At 40.6% G+C, this 20463-nt stretch overlaps 3 protein-coding genes and 1 long non-coding RNA gene across 9 annotated transcripts in view; 2 read left to right on the top strand and 2 right to left on the bottom strand.

The window, feature by feature from the left end:
• ec (ubiquitin specific peptidase echinus) overlaps window positions 1-4872 on the top strand; it is a 120709-nt gene extending 115837 nt beyond the window's left edge. For all 3 annotated transcript variants that reach the window (XM_033477909.2, XM_033477911.2, XM_033477910.2), the window contains one exon: window positions 89-4872. In XM_033477909.2, coding sequence (XP_033333800.2) covers window positions 89-3900 — 3812 coding nt within the window. In that variant the 3' untranslated portion in view covers window positions 3901-4872. The remainder of the gene's footprint in view (window positions 1-88) is intronic.
• LOC143260047 (uncharacterized) lies at window positions 4870-6352 on the bottom strand. The gene is made up of 2 exons (XR_013034150.1): window positions 5745-6352; window positions 4870-5509 (listed from the first exon to the last, which is right to left on the bottom strand). It is a non-coding gene; the product is annotated as an uncharacterized LOC143260047 (long non-coding RNA).
• LOC117224774 (transient receptor potential cation channel protein painless) lies at window positions 5914-9840 on the top strand. Of its 2 annotated transcripts, XM_033477906.2 has the most exons (4): window positions 5914-6054; window positions 6359-6607; window positions 7405-8098; window positions 8186-9840. In XM_033477906.2, the coding sequence occupies exons 2-4, from the start codon at window positions 6581-6583 to the stop codon at window positions 9637-9639; spliced, it is 2175 nt and encodes a 724-aa protein (XP_033333797.2). In that variant the 5' UTR covers window positions 5914-6054; window positions 6359-6580; the 3' UTR covers window positions 9640-9840. The 2 variants fall into 2 exon arrangements, with proteins under 2 accessions (XP_033333797.2, XP_076380792.1); XM_076524677.1 differs by having other exon boundaries at window positions 6359-8098.
• Window positions 9841-10520: 680 nt separating this feature from the next.
• LOC117224813 (membrane metallo-endopeptidase-like 1) lies at window positions 10521-20441 on the bottom strand. 3 transcript variants are annotated; one of them, XM_033477954.2, is made up of 18 exons: window positions 20306-20441; window positions 19834-19997; window positions 18721-18882; window positions 18156-18239; window positions 17279-17490; window positions 16617-16811; window positions 15485-15598; window positions 14400-14541; window positions 14105-14222; window positions 13164-13254; window positions 12890-13066; window positions 12709-12809; window positions 12208-12266; window positions 12071-12122; window positions 11925-11992; window positions 11706-11851; window positions 11195-11356; window positions 10521-10797 (listed from the first exon to the last, which is right to left on the bottom strand). In XM_033477954.2, the coding sequence occupies exons 1-18, from the start codon at window positions 20323-20325 to the stop codon at window positions 10618-10620; spliced, it is 2247 nt and encodes a 748-aa protein (XP_033333845.2). In that variant the 5' UTR covers window positions 20326-20441; the 3' UTR covers window positions 10521-10617. The 3 variants fall into 3 exon arrangements, with proteins under 3 accessions (XP_033333845.2, XP_033333846.2, XP_076380791.1); XM_076524676.1 differs by lacking the exon at window positions 10521-10797 and adding an exon at window positions 11448-11502 and having other exon boundaries at window positions 11217-11356; XM_033477955.2 differs by lacking the exons at window positions 19834-19997; window positions 20306-20441 and adding an exon at window positions 19526-19680.
• Window positions 20442-20463: the final 22 nt, after the last annotated feature.

Raw genomic sequence — 20463 nt, 5'->3', positions numbered from 1 at the left:
TATATATATTATAATAGTGTGTAATTATAAATTTCCAGCAATATACTTGTAATTCTAGAAAATCAGATCGCGTGCTTGTAAATTCCAGAAGGCGTACCGGAGGCCAGACATTCCCGAGAGAACAGCAAGTCGGGACAACACTCTCGCCAGAGTTCGCGGGACAAAGGGAACCATTCCAGGCAGAACAGCCGCGAGGTTTTAACAAGCGCAACGGCGACGGTCACCGACAAGCCCGCAGCAAAGAGTATCGAGATCTACGCGACTCTGCCGAAGAAGAAGACGCTGCGCAGCAAGGCGACGGCCGTGAACGTGATCGAAGACGAAGAGTACATGCTGTACGACCGACCAGTACAGAGGACGGGTCTGTTCAGCCGTACGAAACGCTGCGACGACGACAAGAAGGACAAGAAACGTGCGCGCAGCGAGGAGCGGAATAAGAATGTCTCGAAAGATTTCTCCATAGCACCGTCGCGATCCTCGCCCTCCCCTAAAGGCACGAAAACCGAGAAGTCCAAGGACAGCGTCGACGTTGCCGGTAACAATGCGCGGAATCCCCAGCAGAGCAACGTGAACGGGGAACAGAAGCAAGGGAAGAAGCAGCACAAGATTCGCAGGAAATTGTTGATGGGCGGTTTAATCAAGAGGAAGAACAGAAGCATGCCGGATCTGCGGGAAGGGCAGGACGGTCAGACGAACGTGAGCGCGGAAGGTTCCTCCAACACCTTGCCGAAGCAGTCAGTGGACGATTCCAGCGTTGGTTTGAAGGGCAACGAGGTGTGCCAATCTCTGAGCGGTTACCTGTCAGAGGGCCACCTGGAGTTCACCGGGAACAGCAACAGCGGCAACCCCGGTAACACGAGCAACCCGAACCTGGAGAGAAGTCGTCTGATGAGAAAGAGCTTCCACGGAAGCGCTGGCAAAGTGTTACACGTAGCGAAGGTACCTCCGCCCCCTCCGCTCAGGACCACTTCTCAGCTTAGCAAGTCTAAGTGTTCGGGCGAAGTGCACAACGAGCAACAGCCGGACAAGTCCATGCATCCGTCCGACGGACAGTGTTCCTCGAACACGGCCCAGGAACAAAACGGAGCTTATTGGAACCACATGAGCAGCGGAAACGCGTCGAACGGTTCCAACAGGAACTCGAACTACACGGATTACTCGTCCGAGTCTCATTCTTTACCGTTCCTGCCCTCCTACGGTATGGAGCAAAGCGCCGGCAACGTCACCGCGTCCAGCCAGAACTACAACAACAAGCCTCGGATTCAGGACGACGTCGTCCAGTATGCTAACGGGATCCTGTACGAGCCTACGTTCGTGGTAACCCGTGCGGACGTTCACAACGAGCAGAGTCCCGTGAAGCAACCGAATCAGGTGGACATGTTGCCACCGTATCCAGAGAATGGAACCGTCTCCCATTCGAGGCAACCTAGCGAAGATTTCCCACCGCCGCCATATCCTTCGATCCACTCGGTTTCCCATTCCAGGCAAGCCAGCGAAGACTTCCCTCCGCCGCCGCCACCGATTGAGGACACTCCTAATCATGTTCAAGATAGTCAGCACCAGTATCAGCAGCAACAGTATCAACAGCAGCAACAGCAACAGCAGCAGTACCAACAACCACAGTATCAGCAACAGTATCAACAGCAGCAGTACCAGCAACAGCAAGCCTCGATGTCCATGCAACAGCGTCAACAGCAGCTGGAGAACCAACAGATCAGCAGTTTGTTGAGTCAGTTACAGGTGAAGAGAGATCAAATCTTGGCTGCGAAAACTAGAGAAGATAGAAGGCCGGTGGAGCAGGAGGACGAAGAGAAAGCTTCCAGCGAGACGTGGCTTCGCGAGCTGCAGGCCAAACAGGCCGAGAGGCGGCTGAAGAAGCAGAATCCGCTGGATCAAGACATCCCGAAGGTCAGATCGTCGCCTCCGACCATCACGGGGCCGACGGTCGCGAGGAGGACCAGCGATCTGATGATGAACAGTCTGGGACAAAATTTTGAGCAAGCTAGTCGAGACGTGCCCGATTGTCCCCGCGTCGTTTCCTCCGTGAAAGACATGGCGGCCAGATTCGAGCAGATCAAACTGCAACCGGTCCCGAAGACGGACGCGGAACAAAAGGTTCCAGGTAAACAAAGCTGCGGCTCGCCTTCGCCGATGATGGACAACCCTCAAGACGTTCTGCAAACGGACGAACCGAGGCCGCTGAAACTGTCGTCGCAGAATCTGGCCGCGTTCGCGAAATCCGATGCTCCTTCGAGCCAATCGATCTTGAACTCTAGCTTCGAGTCGAGTTCCAGCCAGAACACGTTCATTTCCACTCCGGCAGCCGGCAATCCCGCGACCAATACGCAACAGAGCGGCCTGAATGTGACGCTCATGTCGATGTCTCTCACGCTACCGCACGAGAACGGGCTGCCAATCGATTACCCCGAGGACGACATCAGCGAGGTCGCGATGCAGAACACCATACAAAACACCACTATTCTACCGAGCGAGGAGGACATCGCCCCCAGAAAAGTGAAGCGCAGGATAGGGAAGAAGAAGAGCGTCTCGTTCTGCGATCAGGTGGTTCTCGTGGCGACAGCGGAGGACGACGAGAAGGACTCCTACATACCAAACCCGATCCTGGAGAGAGTGCTTCGCTCGGCAATGAATAAACCAGAGACCGCGCAAGTGCTCCGTGAGATCAGGAGTCTGCAGGAGGCAGAACTGAACCGGGAAAACGGCACCGTCATGAAGTTCCAACAGCAAACTCTTCCGTTGAAGAGCGAAGCCGACAGCGTTCCTGCCACGCCCTATCAAGACCAGCTGCGAAGCGTGAACCCAATACCGATTCCGGACACTATAAAGCCCACCTTCGCGAGGCAGAACTCGAACGAGTCGGTGGGCTCGTTGGCGGACAAGAAACTCTGCGGTCCGTACGCGAACGAGGGTCAGGACGTCGTCAGAGAAACGTACTCCGGGCTGCCGAACGTTTCGAAGCCGCTGCCCGCGTCGTATTCGCCGCAATTGCAACAGCAAATCAGGTACTCCCAAAACGGATACATGCCTTACGTGCAAGCCACCTATTCTCAAACCCAGACGTCCCATCCAAGGAATCAGGGTATACCGATCCCTCAAACGCAGAAACCGGCCAGCCCGTACCCCAGCCAAATGCACAACCAGTACGTCCAGAACAACGTGCAACAACAGAAGCCTATGTGCCAAAAGAACAGCTATCAAACGTACTACCAACTGGAGCAGCAACACAATCAGGTGAACAAGCAAATGTCCCAGCAACAGCAGCCCAACAATGTGAGCCAGAGAATCGGCAACCACAACGCCAGCCCCATCACGGTGCAGCACTCTCAGCAACAGTTCGCGTATCAGCCGACGCAGTCGCCGAGCCCTTATCAGAATCAGTACGCCCACAGTTCCTATCAAAGCTATCCGTATCAGTCGGTCCCGCAGCAGAACAGAGCGAACCAGCCGCTGCCGCAGTATCAGCCGCCGCCGAATCCGCCGCCCGCCTCTTACCAGCAACAGCAGGGCGTCCAGAACTATCAGCAGAGGCACGAGAACTATCAGAGACCGCCGCAGAAGCCCGACCAACAGAATATATTGGCGCCGAATCAGACGTACCCGAATCCTCTGCAGAACGGTCAGATACAGTCGAACATGAAGTACCCGACTTACCAGCATCCGCCTGTGTCCAAGCAAAGCAAGCAGATGCATTTCGTCACCTCGGCGAAAGGCAGTGCCGCGGTTGTGCCGCAATCCACGTCTTCCTTGCAGAAGCCCGCAGTTCCGCAAACGGTCAGGTCCGCGCCTTGCCATCTGTGCCGGAAGAAACAGGTCACCGAGCCGGCGATCTACTGCTCGGACTGCGACTTCTACATGTCCCGCTTTCGGCCTAAAAATTGAAGTCGACGATGAATGCCAATGCAAGAGAATGCCACGAGGTGAAACGTTTATACCGGAACGATAGGGTTTTCAAATTGTTTTCGTTTTATTCTCGCAACGCGTTAGAACACTGTGTTTGGTTAATTTTAGCAGAGCTTGTGAATGAACTGGCGGTTAACTGATAGAGCAGCAGCGTTTCCCTGCTTTGTACAAAATTAGATTAGACGTAGAGACACGTACCACGGAAGGACCTTCGTCGTGCAGCTATTAGTTTTAATTAAACCTGTATTATTGATCATGTATTTAGCGTCGCCTGTAACTTATGATAAATCCTGTAGAAAAAGTGTACACGATTTGACTGCGAAATCGTTGTCTCATGCTTTCTTTGTCGCACAGATAAGAAGTTCGTCTTTTAACGTCCCAGCATTATTTGCTTCACTTCGGTTGTATATAACACGTTACTTTGGATTACTCTGTGCAGTTTTTTCTTTGTATAGATTACCCGTTAAGGACCGTTCTTAGGCAACTTAGACGTATTATGATTAGCTTCTAACGTTTCTGTTTTACGCGCACGTTCGACGTCGTATTTGTACTTCGTTCGAGGGGACACATTGTCGGAATTGTGATACTAGCCATGCTACACGTACACTGTTTATCGTTAAATTGTAGAGACACAGTATCGTGGGCCGGATCGGGGATAGCGAACGTAGCAAGCGTAGCGGAAGCGTGGACAGAAATATGATCTCTGATGAAAGCGTGAAGTTTCTTTTTTATTTTATGTTAATAGGCGTTGATGTTTCTATATATATATATAAATAAATAAATATATCGTGTACTTAAATAATTACGTTACATCGCGCGATCGACTGCGTATTAGATCGGTGTACAAATCCACGATTTTATACGTTTTGTATAAGTATTTTGTTTTAAAAATACTTAATTCCCTCCCCCCCCCCCGCCCGTATGACATTGAATAAAGCGCTGTCAAAATAGTTTCACGCAGTTATTTTATTTATTAACATTATTATTAACATTAGCATGTATTCAACTGGATTTGCAATTGTCATTATTGTTGCAGAGTAAGCATACCTTGTTTTGGTATGCTATTCTTATTTGGTATGCAATTCTTTTGGTATCAGAATTCATGATATTAACTGTTTTTATATTATCTTTCTCGCAATGAAGCTCGCACAAATTGAACATTTTCTTTAGAGTTGGATCAAGACGTAGATATTTTTCTATTATATATATATATATAGTTATTTTATTCTCAAAAATATTCGTTTTTCTCCTCTTCGTAATTTCTTGCGCAAGCTTTTCGACAATGGCAGTCTTCGTTTCGAAATACCTTCGCAGGTGTAATGTTTTCAGTTTTGAGTATAATATCTTTCCCTGAATTCTGTTTAATTTTTCGTACTTTCTGGATATATGACATATGATATTTAGGTGTCCCAAAAATGTCTCTCAGTCCGAAAGTAGGGGATTCCTGAGGTCATTTGAAGCAATTTTGCAGTATCCATAATAATGTTTCAAGCTCATTTAAGTCTATTTTATAACCACTCGAGTCAATTTGTAATATGACCCTAGGTCTACATATCAGTTCCGCATTGTTCCCGGCTACGCTGAACAACTGAAAATATCAACAAACTTTAGGATCTGATACGCTCCTCCTTAAGGACAGATTTTGCTCTTAAAACATCCATTTCAGTAAAAGTAGTTTATACCGCCGGAAAGTAGAAATCTCAAGTAGTAAAACGGTACGCGGTTCGTTAAATTTCAACAATCATTAACGAAGTTATGCGAGTTTAAAGATCGAGCTACTTTTAAGGTAGTCGTGACCGCGCTTTCGGGTCTAGGTTATATACCTCACTGTGGCGACGTGCCAGAAAAATCCTCGAGTTGATATAGGTGAGATCACGATTCCGGCTTCTGCTATCTACCTCATATCTCCGGTATCGTAAACCAGTTGAATTACTTTCAGCGATCGCATAGCAGTCCGATATACAACAAGCGTGCAGAAGGCGCGGTTGCACAGGTATTCTGCCGCTGTTATTCCTGTTTACTCGCTGACAAGTGGAACCGTAATTGGACAACGTTTCTTCCGGTTCCAAATGCCAATATCGAATGTCGCACAGTCACGACGATCACCGCGATCCAACATCTTCGAATTGCCAAGTAAATCACTTTTTTTCTATTTCTCTATTTAACGTATTGCGAGGGTGCTGCCGTCTGCGCTCTTCGCCAGATGGATTCTCCTTTTCCGCAATTAAACTTCCGACCTAAACGTCCGACCTTCCAACATCCCAGCGTCCAAGACAGCACCGGGAAGGCCTTACCGATGAGTGCTCTAGCGGGACCCAGACGAAACGCTTCTCTTTCTTTCCCTGCATATTCCACGATCACGGCAGTACATAACCTCCACGATATCAAAGAAATTCCCAGAGCTACAAAGATGCATTTTTTGAAATCTATTTTTCAGAAGAACTGTCCCATGGGAACTAAATTGCTGTACGAACAGCTTCCGGATTGTCTGCGGTCAAGGAAACATCGTACTCGAGCAATCTCGAAAAGCGGCATAAACGTAAACAACGCGTCCTCCGGCGAGCTAGGGGACAGCTTCCTGAATGTATTGCCTGTACGGAAGGTATCTTGAGGTTCGTTCAGAATCCGAAGTGAACCGACGTGAATAGGATCGACGAGGATGCGTAACAACGAGAATGTTCGTCGGGTGCGTCAGATATTGAAAGCTAATAAGGGAGAACTTCCATGAATACCAACACGTTTCGAATAATATACCGTCATGATATACTTGTATAAAGTACAATTACTTTTATTTATTGCATTCGAGCAAGTATATCTTCAAGAATGTTGGCGTACGATCGGATAATCTTCTTTTACCGTAGTAATAGAACAAGTTAAAGTTTTAATGTTGATTAACGAGTTTATGAATGGGACACATGGCATATGCTTTCTTTGTTTAAATTGAGAAATTAGGAAATTATTGTCAATGATTTTTTCGATTTCTTTTCATTAAGATAATAATTTTCTGTCATTAAATACGAAAACGTGATGTTAACCCAAAGATGCAAAGAAAATTATTGAATTTATAATATTATATTATAATATATCATAATAAAGTGATATTAGTATTAAATAACTGCTGTTTTCTCATTCATTGTAAGTGCATATAATATTATAAATATATTATATTATAGTATATCATATAAATAACTGCTGCTTTCTCATTTATTGTAAGTACAATATATTATATTATATATTATTATATATAATATATATAATATAATGAATGAGTAAAAGCAGCAGTTATTTAATACTAAAATTAAATATAACAACTAATACAAAAGTTAAGAATAAAGCAAGTAAACGTAGCAAAAGCTCGTTGAGTATATTTACAGTAAAAGAACTGATCTTTCGAATGTTTCAAACTAGAATTAAGTAGGTGACCCATTCATGACTTACATTGAACGCTTGAGAATTCTACCAAAGATAAGTCGTGATCGACAGGTGTTGCTGGAGAATCCTATGGATAATCTCAATCAGCAGGCAACCTCTCAAAACGATCTGCACGTAGCGGTGAGTAAGAACGACCTAATATCGGCGGAACTGCTCCTGAAGAAGGGGGCTAGCCCGAACGTGGTTAACAGCAATGGTCTGACCCCGCTTCACATGGCCGCTATGATGAAGCACAGAGCAATGGTGGAATTGATCTTCGACAATGCGGCACACGCCCCGAACCTGGATAGCTGCAGGGATTACAACAAAGAGACTACGAGGGACGTTCTAAAGAGGTTGCTACCGGACCTTATGTACCAACTGATCGCGAACGACGAGAAGGGTTTCCTAGAGTGTCTAAAAAAGACTTCGAATAACGTGGAGATCGATGCTGGGAAGCTGATCGCGATGGCCACTCGGCGAAACTTTGAGAACGCGATCGCCGAATTGTTGAAGAGACGACCGGACGATTGCAACTTGGAGAAGGCCACGACCATAGCTGTACAGAAGAACTCGCCACATATTCTCCGTCTGCTACTGAACAACTTCGCCGACATGAACGTCGAGGCTGCGAATAGGTTGCTATTCACCGTTTGCATCGACCTTGGGATCCCCGGTAGCGGTAGCTCGCAGGACACGTTGAATCGCCTCGAATGCCTCAGATTAATCCTCGAGGGGGACAAAGTGAACGTTCGTTGCACCGACAGTAAAGATAATCATTTACAGTTTCCCCGAATCTTGCGCATTAGTACGTACCGATGACGACGACGTAGAACGTATTACTTTGTTTCAGAGAAAGGAAACACTCCTCTGCACTATGCGGCCAGAGCGGACAGTCACGAAGCGGTGACGATGCTGCTGGCTAAGGGAAGCTACATTGGACACACGAACGCGTACGGCACGCCAGCAGTTGCCGACATATCCGCGTCCACACTGTCTCAATACTTCGACAACTCCATCCAAGCCAAAAGAGAACAGACAAACGGGTGCATAATCGAGTTCGACTACAAATGTTTGAACCCTTATGATCCAAATCTGATACGACAGAAACCAGAGATGGACCTCTTCAAGTACATCGCCTGCAACACCGGTTTGAAACATCTGCTGAAGCATCCCCTGCTCTCCTCGTTCATCTATCTGAAATGGCAGAGAATACGTATAATTCTCCGTGCGAGCTTCGCGTTCCATTTGCTTCACTATGTTCTACTGAACGTCTATATCATTGGCGCAGCGAGAATGAGAACGTTCAGCAAATATAACGATCAGACGGACGAAGCAGTGTTAGTAGCACCAGCCGCCGTTGATACTTTCCGAATGCTTGCCACCGTCATCCTGGCAATCTTTGCATTTTGGAAGCTGCTCCATGTGGTCACGTGGCCGCGCTGTTTCGTATCGAATTTTAGGAACTGGACCGAACTGCTGTTGGTGATCCTTGAGTTCCTTGTGCTATACGACGTGGGCCCCGTTAGCATGGCTGCTTCGGTGACACTGTTGTCCGCTTGGCACCTGGTGGTCATGATGGGCCAGTACTCCTGGCTGTTCACGGACATTGAAATATTGAAGACGGTATCCTGGAACTTCCTGCGGTTCCTGGCCGTCTACGCGCTCCTCATCCTCGCGTTCGCGGTAGCCTTCTTCGTCCTGTTCCATCAGAACAGGAATTTCGTGAACCTCGGTCGGTCGATGTTCAAGACGATTATCATGCTCACCGGCGAATTCGATGCAAACGAAATGCCATTCGAATCTTATCCGTTCATGAGCCATCTGGTTTTCGTATTGTTCGTCTTTTTGATCGTCATAGTGCTGCTCAATCTTTTAAATGGCCTGGCGGTGAACGACATAACCAATATTCTCTGCAAGGCCGAGCTGGTTGGCTTGATTTCCCGGATCGGCTTGATCTCTTACTTTGAAAACATTGTGATTGGCAGAAACCACGGTCACGCATCCCTGTGGGATTACTGTCTTTGCAACTGGCGGCTTATGATTCCCACTTCTCTGGTGAACCAGGTCCTTGTGTTCCCGAAGCATTTAAAGGAAAGTAAGCTCAGCGTCGAGCTTTACGACAGCTCCGAAATGGACTCCGGTATTATTAAAAAAGCTAAGGAGGTTCTATCAAGGAGAGATCAGGAATCAGACACTGAAAGGATTATCAGTGAATTGGACAAAGTAAAAGAAAGTCTGGCTTCGATGGATGTTTCGCTGAATGCCCTCAGGCAGGGCCTCGGCAATAACAATGTTAAATGTTAGAAGAAATCATTCTTCTATCGAGCAATATTTTGTCTGTAATTGGTAGAGAGAGAAAGAAAGAGAGAGAGAGAGAGAGAGAGAGAGAGAGAACGAAACACATATTGAAAAGAAACTACCTGTAAAGGCGGCGGCCAGCATACTGATGTACATTACGATGAATACATTGTAATGCTAGAATAAAAATGATGACTTAATTTTTTATTTCTAATTTTTTTTGCATGAAAATATTTTTCATATATTGGTCAGATTTTTCCAATTAAAATGATACCAAACACGACATGCTTTAAGCCATATAGGTAGCAAGTAACTTATTTTATTTCATTACACAAATTGTAATTATAACAAAGATAGCATTAGAAAAATATTAAAGGCAACGTCAAATATACAGGGTGTTCCACAACTATTTTAATAGCCGAAAATTGGGAATACTTGAGGTCATTTGAAGTAACTTTCTCCTTTGTTAACGAAAAACAGTGACCAAGGCGAGGCGAGCGCGCGAATTACAAGGTTATGTCGACGATCGAGTGCAACGTGTTTCGACCGTGGAGCGTGACAGAAGAAGGGGAGCTCCGAGCTGCGTTCGAATCAATGAACAAGTCACGGAGCGTGAATTTCCGAATTTCTTTTACTACGTGACATTGATAATTTAAAAAAAAAAACGCTATTCATTCTTATTTCAGAATGTCTGAAGAATGTATGTATGTATACAGCGTGTCCCAAAATTATTGTATTTCCGGGAACTAATAACTCGTTAACGATGCCTCGGAGAACATTTTTGTGAAGGAAAAAGTTACTTCAAATGATCTCAGGAACCCTCTATTTCCGGTTTGCGAGACATTTTTGGGAAATCCTGTAAAATTGTAAGTAAAAACTGCATTAACTCTATTTACATGTATTTTATTTTGAATTACTGTAGATCTATCTACGTCAAATAGAAAATTCGTACAAAATTAAGTAACATTTCGTTCAGTTGCCTAATTAATTCCATAAGTTACATTTATGTCGTGGGTTCATGGGACTGTTTCGCTTACATTGGAAAGCTTCAGAGAAGGCGGCCATGTTCGAGAGAGATCCAATAATTCGATATCTTGGAGGACTATGTTCATCACTGTTGACTATGTCTGCTTCGTATTCTGGCCTCACGTAATGACACCAGGCCTATAAAATTAAATTTTGGCAATTGATCGAAGAACATTTATATACGATATTACTGAAAAATACTCGTCGACACTGAACCGTATATATTACGAGTGAATGGACAGTTCCTTTGAAGCTTCAAAATTTTATTATAATATTAATATTTAATCTAATATTATTATATAATAATATTACATTAAATATTATTATATAATAATTATATTAATATAATAATTGTAATTAATATTTAATGTAATATTATTATATAATGATATTTAGTCTAATATTATTATATAATGATATTTAGTCTAATGTTATTATATAATGATATTTAATGTAATATTATTATATAATAATATTTAATCTAATATTTAAAACTGTTATATTTTTTACGTAAATAAGTTTTACTGTAACTTACGTTTGCGAATTCTAAAAAGAATAATTGGTCGTCGGTTAAATGTTCTAATCCGGGTAGTTTCATTTCCGATTTGTGTTCTGCCAGTCTCTTGTAGGCTGAGTAAGCTACGTGAGCGCCTACCGAGTCTGCCAAATTTTCATTCTCTGTAAGCTCACCGTCCAGCTGACAGTGGTAAAGTTTTGTTAATGTGCTTTCGTTTTGGAAATTACCGTTTATACATATTTTCAAATTCGAAAATTGTTAAATAAGTTACTCTGTATCAATTAACGCCGAAGGAACGAAAGCGAATCCATCCGCAATGTTTTCCTCTACAATTACATTAGTTATAAAGTTGCGCATGCAGTAAGTTATTACACGATGTAATTTATTCACGACTGGACCGTGAAACGTTTATGGAAAATAGAAATTTTCTGAATCAGTTGTAAAGAACACATTCTGAAGAGTGTACAAATATATTCAAATTCTTCTGAGCGTCAACTTTTTCAAGGCCTGAACGTGAAATCAGTGTTACCTGCAAGTAGTTTCCCTCTTCATCTGTGACATTGAGAGTGTAATTACTAAATTGATTTACAAAGCATGTTGCACGTTCCTCGTATTCATCCATAACATCCTGTGAAATCCAGCCGGACTTATAGCCATCCACATCAAATTTTATTCCTGAGTAAAATAAACAATTCAGTTGATGCATAAATTATTTCTACAAAGAAAAAAATGTATAATAAAGTCGCACCTTCGTTATCGAAACTATGGGACAACTCGTGGCCGATAACGAAACCAGTGGCTGCATAATTGATCGCGCTGAAAAAATACAGATCATTAATACTAATACGAAATAAATACAGATCATTAATACTAATAATAAATAGTGAAACTTACTCCGGTAAAAGTGGTGTGAAATAAGGTTCCTGCACTTCGGCTGCTGGTATAACTAAGAAAATAAAAATAATGCTTCGTAATTTAGATCTCGTGATAGGTTTAATAAAAATTCTTTTTTATCTTATAAGGACACTCACTGATTGCGTTAAGCGTTTGGGTATAAAATGCATTCACAGTTATAGGATAATCCATCCATCTGAAATATATAATTACATGTCGTCGGTGGAAGAAGCAATGCGAAACAAATTCTAATGCTTTTATTACTTTTTTATTACGGATTTTATGCATTTCTGGCAAAATTGAGTGGTTGCAATTTGAACTAGAGTAAAAATATTTAAAAAATTCTTAAATGTCACAATGAATTATTCTTAATCTATTAGAATTATTAAAGAGAGTCAGAACGTTTCATATACTACGTTTCATATTTTTATTTCTTGCAAAATAAAATTTTATTTTTATGTTTTATATTTTATCTCATACGAAATAAAAATTGTCTGCGTTAACTGGAAGAAATTGTAATTAAATAGAACATTATTTTTCTCTTTCCGGTTGAAAATGATGCAACGGTTTCACATAGTAGGTCATAAGTGCATAAAATCCACAGTCTAACGATGACTATGAATATTTTAAAAACTCACTCGGTTCTAACGACGATCCCTCTAAATTCTTTTAGACCCCTTATTAATTCGTGTGCGGCGCAATTTAACAGATTTTGAAAATAGTCGGTACTTATTTTCAGCTGTGGAAAATTCGAAGAAGTATTTGCAATGGTTGTTACAGTTATCTTAATTTTTTTGTATTTTAACAAAGTTTCGGTACCCCTTCGTAAAATTCAATTACGGCTTGATCGTCCTTATACCATTCCGGATAACCGATTTGTGTTACAACCGAGTATAATTTGCGGTGAAGAGAGTTCTTCACCGATTCCGACAGCCAACGAGCACGCATTATGCGATCACCTAACTCCTCTCTTATTCGGAGAACCATTTCCTTCAGCTTGGACAAAGCAACAACATGTACATGTTAGTATTAAATATTTATGATAATTAAATTATTATTAAATTATGATAATTAAATGTTCATTGAACTGTACCTTGTCGATGACGCTGTTTGTAATGTACTTTTTCACAAATAAATACGACACCGCATTTTGCATTTGCATATTGATTATGCAGACTTCCCACCTAGAAGAAATATATTCGAAATGATCGTATATTGTATTAGATCAACAGCATTGGAAATATCATACGAAAACAAAAATATTGTTTTTGCTTCGTTCAATTTCTAAACTAATTTCTATTCTGTAAAATGATACGTGTAGCTTGAATTTGAAGTGAGAATAACAGAGAGTGGAACATTTAGGAATTATGCAATGATTGATCTTGATACTTATTAAAAAAAGTATAGACATTTAAATAAATTTCCATAAGGATAAATTTCTGGCATCATTCAATTTTGTGAAACCCAACTAAGGATAGCTAACCCAGCTAAGTATAGTTATTATTTCTAATCGATTGTGTGGACTGAGTTTTGCAATTTACGAGCAACATTTGATTTCTTTATGTCTAAACCTTCCCTCTATTTACATTTATGAAAGCTATTACTTATTCTAGGCAAAAAAGGAGTAACGCTTTGTTCTTTTACGGTTTCTACAGAATTTGAAGTGTGCGAGCATTGTTCAAGTGACTCCATAGAAAAAGAACAATTTTTGGACAAAAAACATTCGAAAGTACCTCACGAGCTAATTAGCTTTCAACCATGCGTTCAAGTAAGTTTTAATAAATTTTTCATTTCATTCGTGATTAAATCCTCTATCGGGATGTGAATAAAAAATTAGGTCATCCTATTTTAAAAAACAAGTTTGACCTTCACATGTCCTCTGCGCCTTCACCTATACAAAAATTATTGTCACCATATAATGTGCCCCTTGAAATCGAACAATTTTTGTTTAACGCTTCCTTTCCTATTCACAAATACAAGCGAGTTATTCAGGTATCTTGTTTCAAATGCCTCCCCCCCCATATAATACTATACCTTGGCATATAGTTCGAAATATTGTACGACGAATAGGACATATTGAAGGCAATGCTCCTCATCTCTTGCGTGGTGTACGATAAGAATTTGTTGACCATGTTCCACTGGACGTAGTTCACTACAAAAAAATAAAGATTATGCAAGACGGAGGTACATTGTCAGCGAGCATTCGGGGGAAAATATGAAACTGTCATGGTCGTCACGTAATTATTCGGGCTCCGACAGGAAAACAATGACCGCCAATGGTGAACGGAAATTACCATTAGCCGTAAAATTTGTGTAATCACGGCATTACCAAGCACACGTTGCGAAGTGTTTCCAAGTAGCCTCGCCAATTTATGAAGGAATACCGGGTTGTACGCCACAATCGGTTCGTCCGCGGTTATGCTAATGTTAGCCCACTTGAACACGTATTGCATCTCTTCCAAGAAGTTGATCTGCAAGCATTTACATAAGTCAAGATGCTTATATTGTCGGAATTTATTGAAATTATCCGTTGATTATTCGTTCATTTAATTATCCGTCGGCACTACTTCGGAACTTTAATAAAAGAGGACACAAAGGCCGCGATGCTTATGCTTCCTTTACGCTATGATGACCGCTACGACCGTATACATTTTTCGCGATTTATACGAGCAATTTTTGAGAAAAACGACTTGAAACGCGTATTGACATACTTGAACACGTTTGATGCTTTACTAGTATTAGTAATAGAACTCTAGCACACACAGCGGTATTTTGCGAACTCTTTTGAACAAGATGATATAGTCTAATGTTACATTATTAATGCTGAGACACATTTAAACAATAATTGAAATTGAAAAGACGCGACGCGTTACGCGAAACAATTTTGTTCAACAATTTTGTGTTACGAAACCGAGAAGTGAATTGCAGCTTCTGACAACTCGAATTGCAGGTCAAAGCATCGGTCTATCGTTTGAAATCATTCGATTTTTCCTGCACGTTTAGTTTCTTAAGTAAAATACCCACTAAAAATTGGCACATTTTCGTTATCTTTTTCGATTCTATCATTATTTGAACACGTTTCCGGACTCGAAATATATGACAGAAAATTATGTTATCTTGTTCAGCTGTGTCCACAGAATACTATTATGCGCGTCAAAGTATATGTATCAACTTTATGCGATAGTAAATCATGGAACGTCTTCAAATCTTTCAAGTCTTCCGTTCAAGTCTTCTCTTTCAAAATTGATTTCCTCGGAAATCACACGCGAGAATTGAACAATTTTTGTTCACAGATAAATATGAAAAATGCACAAAAATCTATTGAAAATGCTTACATAAAATTTTCTAATTTTATAACCTTGTAATAAAATGATGCCGGAAATGTTTTAACAATCAAAGTATATAGATAATTACTCTAGCCGTAGGAGATTTCACGCCAGAACTGTTGTACCATTTTTGCAGCTCGTCGATAGTCATTCTTTTGTAGTCGTCCTCGGCTGCGTGTGATTCTTTATCCGCTTCGATAATCTATAAAATTCCCATTTCTCCATTATACACAGGATGTGTAAAAAATGTTGTGTTTCAATAATGTTTGGTAACAGGAGAATTCTATACGTTTGGAGATCGATGAAGGTCTGTAAAAAAAAAGGTTGCCGCAAAATTGTCCTCGACCATGATTTTCCAAGGTTAAAATTTTGTTTATTGCATTGTATTCTACGCGTCATGGGGATAGAAACCGTCAAAGGAAAACCATGGGCCAAAACTGAACAGTCGCGTAAAAGACAATAGCAAAATCACAGTAGTATTTTATACAGTAATATAATATATATAATATATTATAATATATATAATATAATATAATATATATAATATATTATAATATATATAATATAATATAATATATATAATATATTATAATATATATAATATAATATAATATAATATAATATATATAATATATTATAATATATATAATATAATATAATATAATATATATAATATATTTATAATTGCTACATATAATTGCCGTGTCGACACGGCACCAGATTTTCTGTTTATGCCAAGTCGGGCTGCCCCACCGGCGCAGTCACGAAAAGTCACTGTGCAAGGAGTGGGGATAGGCGACGCATGCGCGAGAGTACTGCACAGCGACGCGGAGCATTTACCGGATGAACATCGTGCCGTGCAGTAAGGTTATGCCGTGCATAACCTTGTCATGTTGTATTTACATTGTATTTAAGCACAAGCGGCAGGTGAGCCTAACCTTGATACTGTTACTATTGTGACTGTTATTAATGCGAGTGTTGTTATTATTTTCTACGAGAACTGTTGATTTTTTATTCCTCTGAGACGATCGTTTCTCCCGACGAGTATTAACACGATGCAGTGCTGAAACAATTTCAACTTGAATATCATATTCAGGACGAATTTTGCGGCAACTTTTTTTACGAATTCTCCACCGATTCAAAGGTGTAGAAATTTCCCAGCACCCTGTAGATTTACTGGAACAATCTACACGGTACGTACGATAAGAAAGTATCGTTACATTTAGCAAATCGATTTCGAAGGACACCATTTCCGCTACGTCGTTTATTATTTGATTCTGGTGCACGTGATATCCTTTGTCCCGTGCAAAAATTTGAATTATACGATAGATGCCTAACGCGTATGTGTCATTGTCGTTGAATACTTTAAGCACGTCTTTCTTAGACGATAGAGGGTACTCTGTGTCCTGGTCTATCTGCAACATTATGAAACGACAAGCTGTTTTAACGGTATTTCTTAACGAAGATGTCGATAGACACCTTTTAATAATTTCTGTTTAACACTATTTTTACCGAAATGGTTAAAGAACATGTATCAATAATTTCTTATAAAAATTATTCCCTGTGTCCTGTATTGTCTATGTAATCACTTCACGACTTTTGCTGTTGCAATCACAAAATTAATTCGATAAATTGTGTGATAGAATATATCGGTGAAAAATAGTGTTAAAACATTTTATTATAACATGATAATTAAGTATTTGCCTTTAGCGTAATTTTTGAAACATTACAAATAATTTCACGTCTGCAAATAATTGATATGTAGTCGCAGCTAAAATGGGACACCCTGTAGAAGTATTTCAATTTATCGTTGCGATTACGTATACATACAATGGTTCTCTTATGAACTTTATTGAGTAAACGGAAAAGAGAGATAACTTACCGTCAGGACGTATCGTTTTGTGTCCTCTTGATCAACTTCATACTCGATGTTGTAGAAAGCACTATTGCCGATCAATACCATATGATTCCTGTCAACCCTTTGCCAAGGGAATTTGTGAGAGTTCCATGCTTTCAATGGCATTGCCATAGGCCATCCACCAGTAGAATCGAGGATGTCTTGAATTGGCTTAATACCCCTTCTTTCGATAGCATCTGATGGAACATTATAAAACAATATCTGATTAAAAATTAAATACAATTATAATGACGTAATGAAATAATGAATCGATCGTGGATAATAGCGTAATATATAATAATATATAATATATAATGTATATAATGTGTAATATGTGTAATATGTGTAATATGTAATACGTAATATATAATATATAATATATAATATAAAATATATATAATATGTAATTTGTAATATGTAATATGTAATAGTATAACTTTAAAACAACTGCAATATATGACTATTTAAGAAAAAATTTGTTTGCATTTTTTGTCATTTCTGTGTATAATTATTGACGTTTTAAAGTTTTATGGCATAGTTATTATTCGATACGGTAAGTACATTATTCAAAAATTAAGAATATAAACGGAAAAACAAATTTGAACGGAATTTATTAATTCATCAAATTTATAATTAAGGCTCTATAGAATATCGTTGAATCTTCCTGTTAAAACTAGACAAATGTGAACATTTTTTACGAATTTAGAACGTTGTTTCGAACGTCACAAAAAATCTGATAAAAATCAAAATAATTCAATTAATAATATCGAAAGTATAGATTTAAAGTATGTCGTAGCGATCACTTTTTCAATTGTTTTAAATCGTACAAATCCCACGTAAAATTAATCAGTATCTACTTTACCTACGTTCATACAAGAACGATAAAGTTTCCTCGCCATTTTAACCGGCGGGATATCGGTGGATTTATCTGGCTCCTCGAGGACATCTTGAAAGAGAAAATGCAGAAATAATTAATCGCGTGCATTGTAAACGACTTGAAGGAACCAATTTCCTGAGGTCATTTGAAGTAACTTTTTCCTTAGCGAAAATGCAATCCACGGCTTCGTCTACGAGTTATTAACGAAAAACACTGACCAATGAGGGATCGCGTACGACTGACGCGCCGCCCTCGCGACCACTGCCGCTGCGTCAGACGGCCAGCGCGACGCGGCATTGGCCGCAAGGGCTGAGCGCCCCTCCAACTCGCCTCTCATTGGTCGTTGTTTTTCCTTAATAACTTGTTAACGAAGTCGCGGATTGCATTTTCGCTAAGGAGAAAGTTACTTCAAATCGTCTCAGGAACCACTCATTGCTCGCTTGTACAATAATTTTGGGACACCGTATATTATACGTAGAGAACGATAAGTAGAAAATAAGGATCGGGAATAAGATAAACAATACGTTAAAAACAAGGATCTTGTTCTTGCCTTTGATACGTTTGTACGTTTTTGCCATGATGACCTGGTCCTCGGACCATTCCACTTCGTTATCCGGTATAGGATTGTGTTTATGCCACGAACCGCAACTGTATTGGTGAAAATCCTCGCAAGGATCCACCGTTGGGTCCATACTTTGAAGTAGTTTCCTAGCTGTTATGAAAATGAAAAGGAACGAATGGTAATTGACATAATTATTCGTTAAATCAATATTATGGAATTGTAATAGATGTATGAGATTGTAAAGATCTCGGAAATCGAGACTTTAGTCGATGTTTGATACAGTATATAAACGCGTGAATGAATTTCTTGATTAAATTCATTCCTTGTAGAAAATTATTTATAAGTTTGTTTTAATTTAGCATCTCTATAGTCTTAGTACATAAAAAAAGCTAAATTTTGTATACCTTAGTAAGTATCATAATTACATTTTAATTGAAATCCGCAGAAAAAAATATTCACGAGAAAATTAATGAATCCGAGGCGTCTCGCTATATTTAGACATAGTTTAAATACGTTTAAATGTTTATTCCGTTGCACAGTGTTCCGCCCGAGGTGAAAAAGTCAAATTTTCGAGGTATTAAATTGAACAAAAATATCGTAAAATAATAAATAACATACATATATAACATTATATATTATTATTATTATTATATATTATATAACATATATAACATTTTGGCCGTTTGCCAAGCATTTATTTGATTAATTTCATTCTTATCAAGTTCGTTAATGACCAAGACTTTTTCAGATACGTCGTCAACAGAATTCATTTGATCATCGAGTTCGTTTTCACCTTTAGCATCGTCACGTAATCATGGTAACGATCATCACAGTTCAGAGACGAAATCTCCGTCGCGATTTCTAACAATTTCTCATTACTGTTCCAGGTTCCGCATCACTCGCATTCTCGCACAGCACGCTCGAGATTCCGTTGAAAAGAAAGAGACGCCATCGTCGAATTCGTTTCTTTTTATCGTGGCCGATAACGTACTCGCATCTTGCACGCGACACGAACGACCGGTTACATAATGCATACACAGGTGCGTACGAGAGAAAATCACGATTTTATATAAACGTTGTTTACGCGCTGGTAAAACGCACCGATCTCGTTGCAGTACACCGTCTCGCAAACTCTGTGCTCCCGTTTCCCATGGTGGTCGCGATCGAGCACCGATTCCGTGTCGTTCACCGTGTCCTCCAGTATCCTGAAGATTTTGGTGACCGGCAACTGTATTGGGAACGAGGTCGCGACTGTTAGGTGACATCTACGGAGAAAAAGCCGGCAGATTCATAAATAATTCTTGGCGCGCGTGTGCCGCGGATTCGAGTGTCGGAGTTCAGGAAAATAGCGAATCATTGTCTAGCCTCGGCAGGCCTCGTTTTTTAAGTACGTTCGCGCTGTTTTAACGCGCAACGTGTCCGTAATGTTACGGCTGAAACTTTCGGGGGAAATGACACGAGTTCGTGTCGCTCGCGCTCGAACTTCTTGAAATGTTGCCGACGATATATCGAGGTAAGCGTGTATAGCACTGCACGTATCGAACGCTAATTCACTGTTCACTAATTCGCTTACATTAGCCACAGGAGCCGCATGCTTGCCGGTGGAGCGAAATCGTGGACTGAGGCACCCGATCCGGCAACCAGTTGTCCAAAACTACCGAACGAACACGCCGGCTGTCCTTTTTCCAACGGACGAGTTCCGGCGCGCGCGTGTTTCTTTATGAAATTCGT

The sequence above is a fragment of the Megalopta genalis genome, chromosome 9 (assembly GCF_051020955.1).
Source record: "Megalopta genalis isolate 19385.01 chromosome 9, iyMegGena1_principal, whole genome shotgun sequence".
NCBI classification, from domain to species: Eukaryota; Metazoa; Arthropoda; class Insecta; order Hymenoptera; family Halictidae; genus Megalopta; species Megalopta genalis.
Note: the sequence above shows the minus strand (reverse complement) of the source record. Positions and strands in the feature narration are given on the sequence as shown.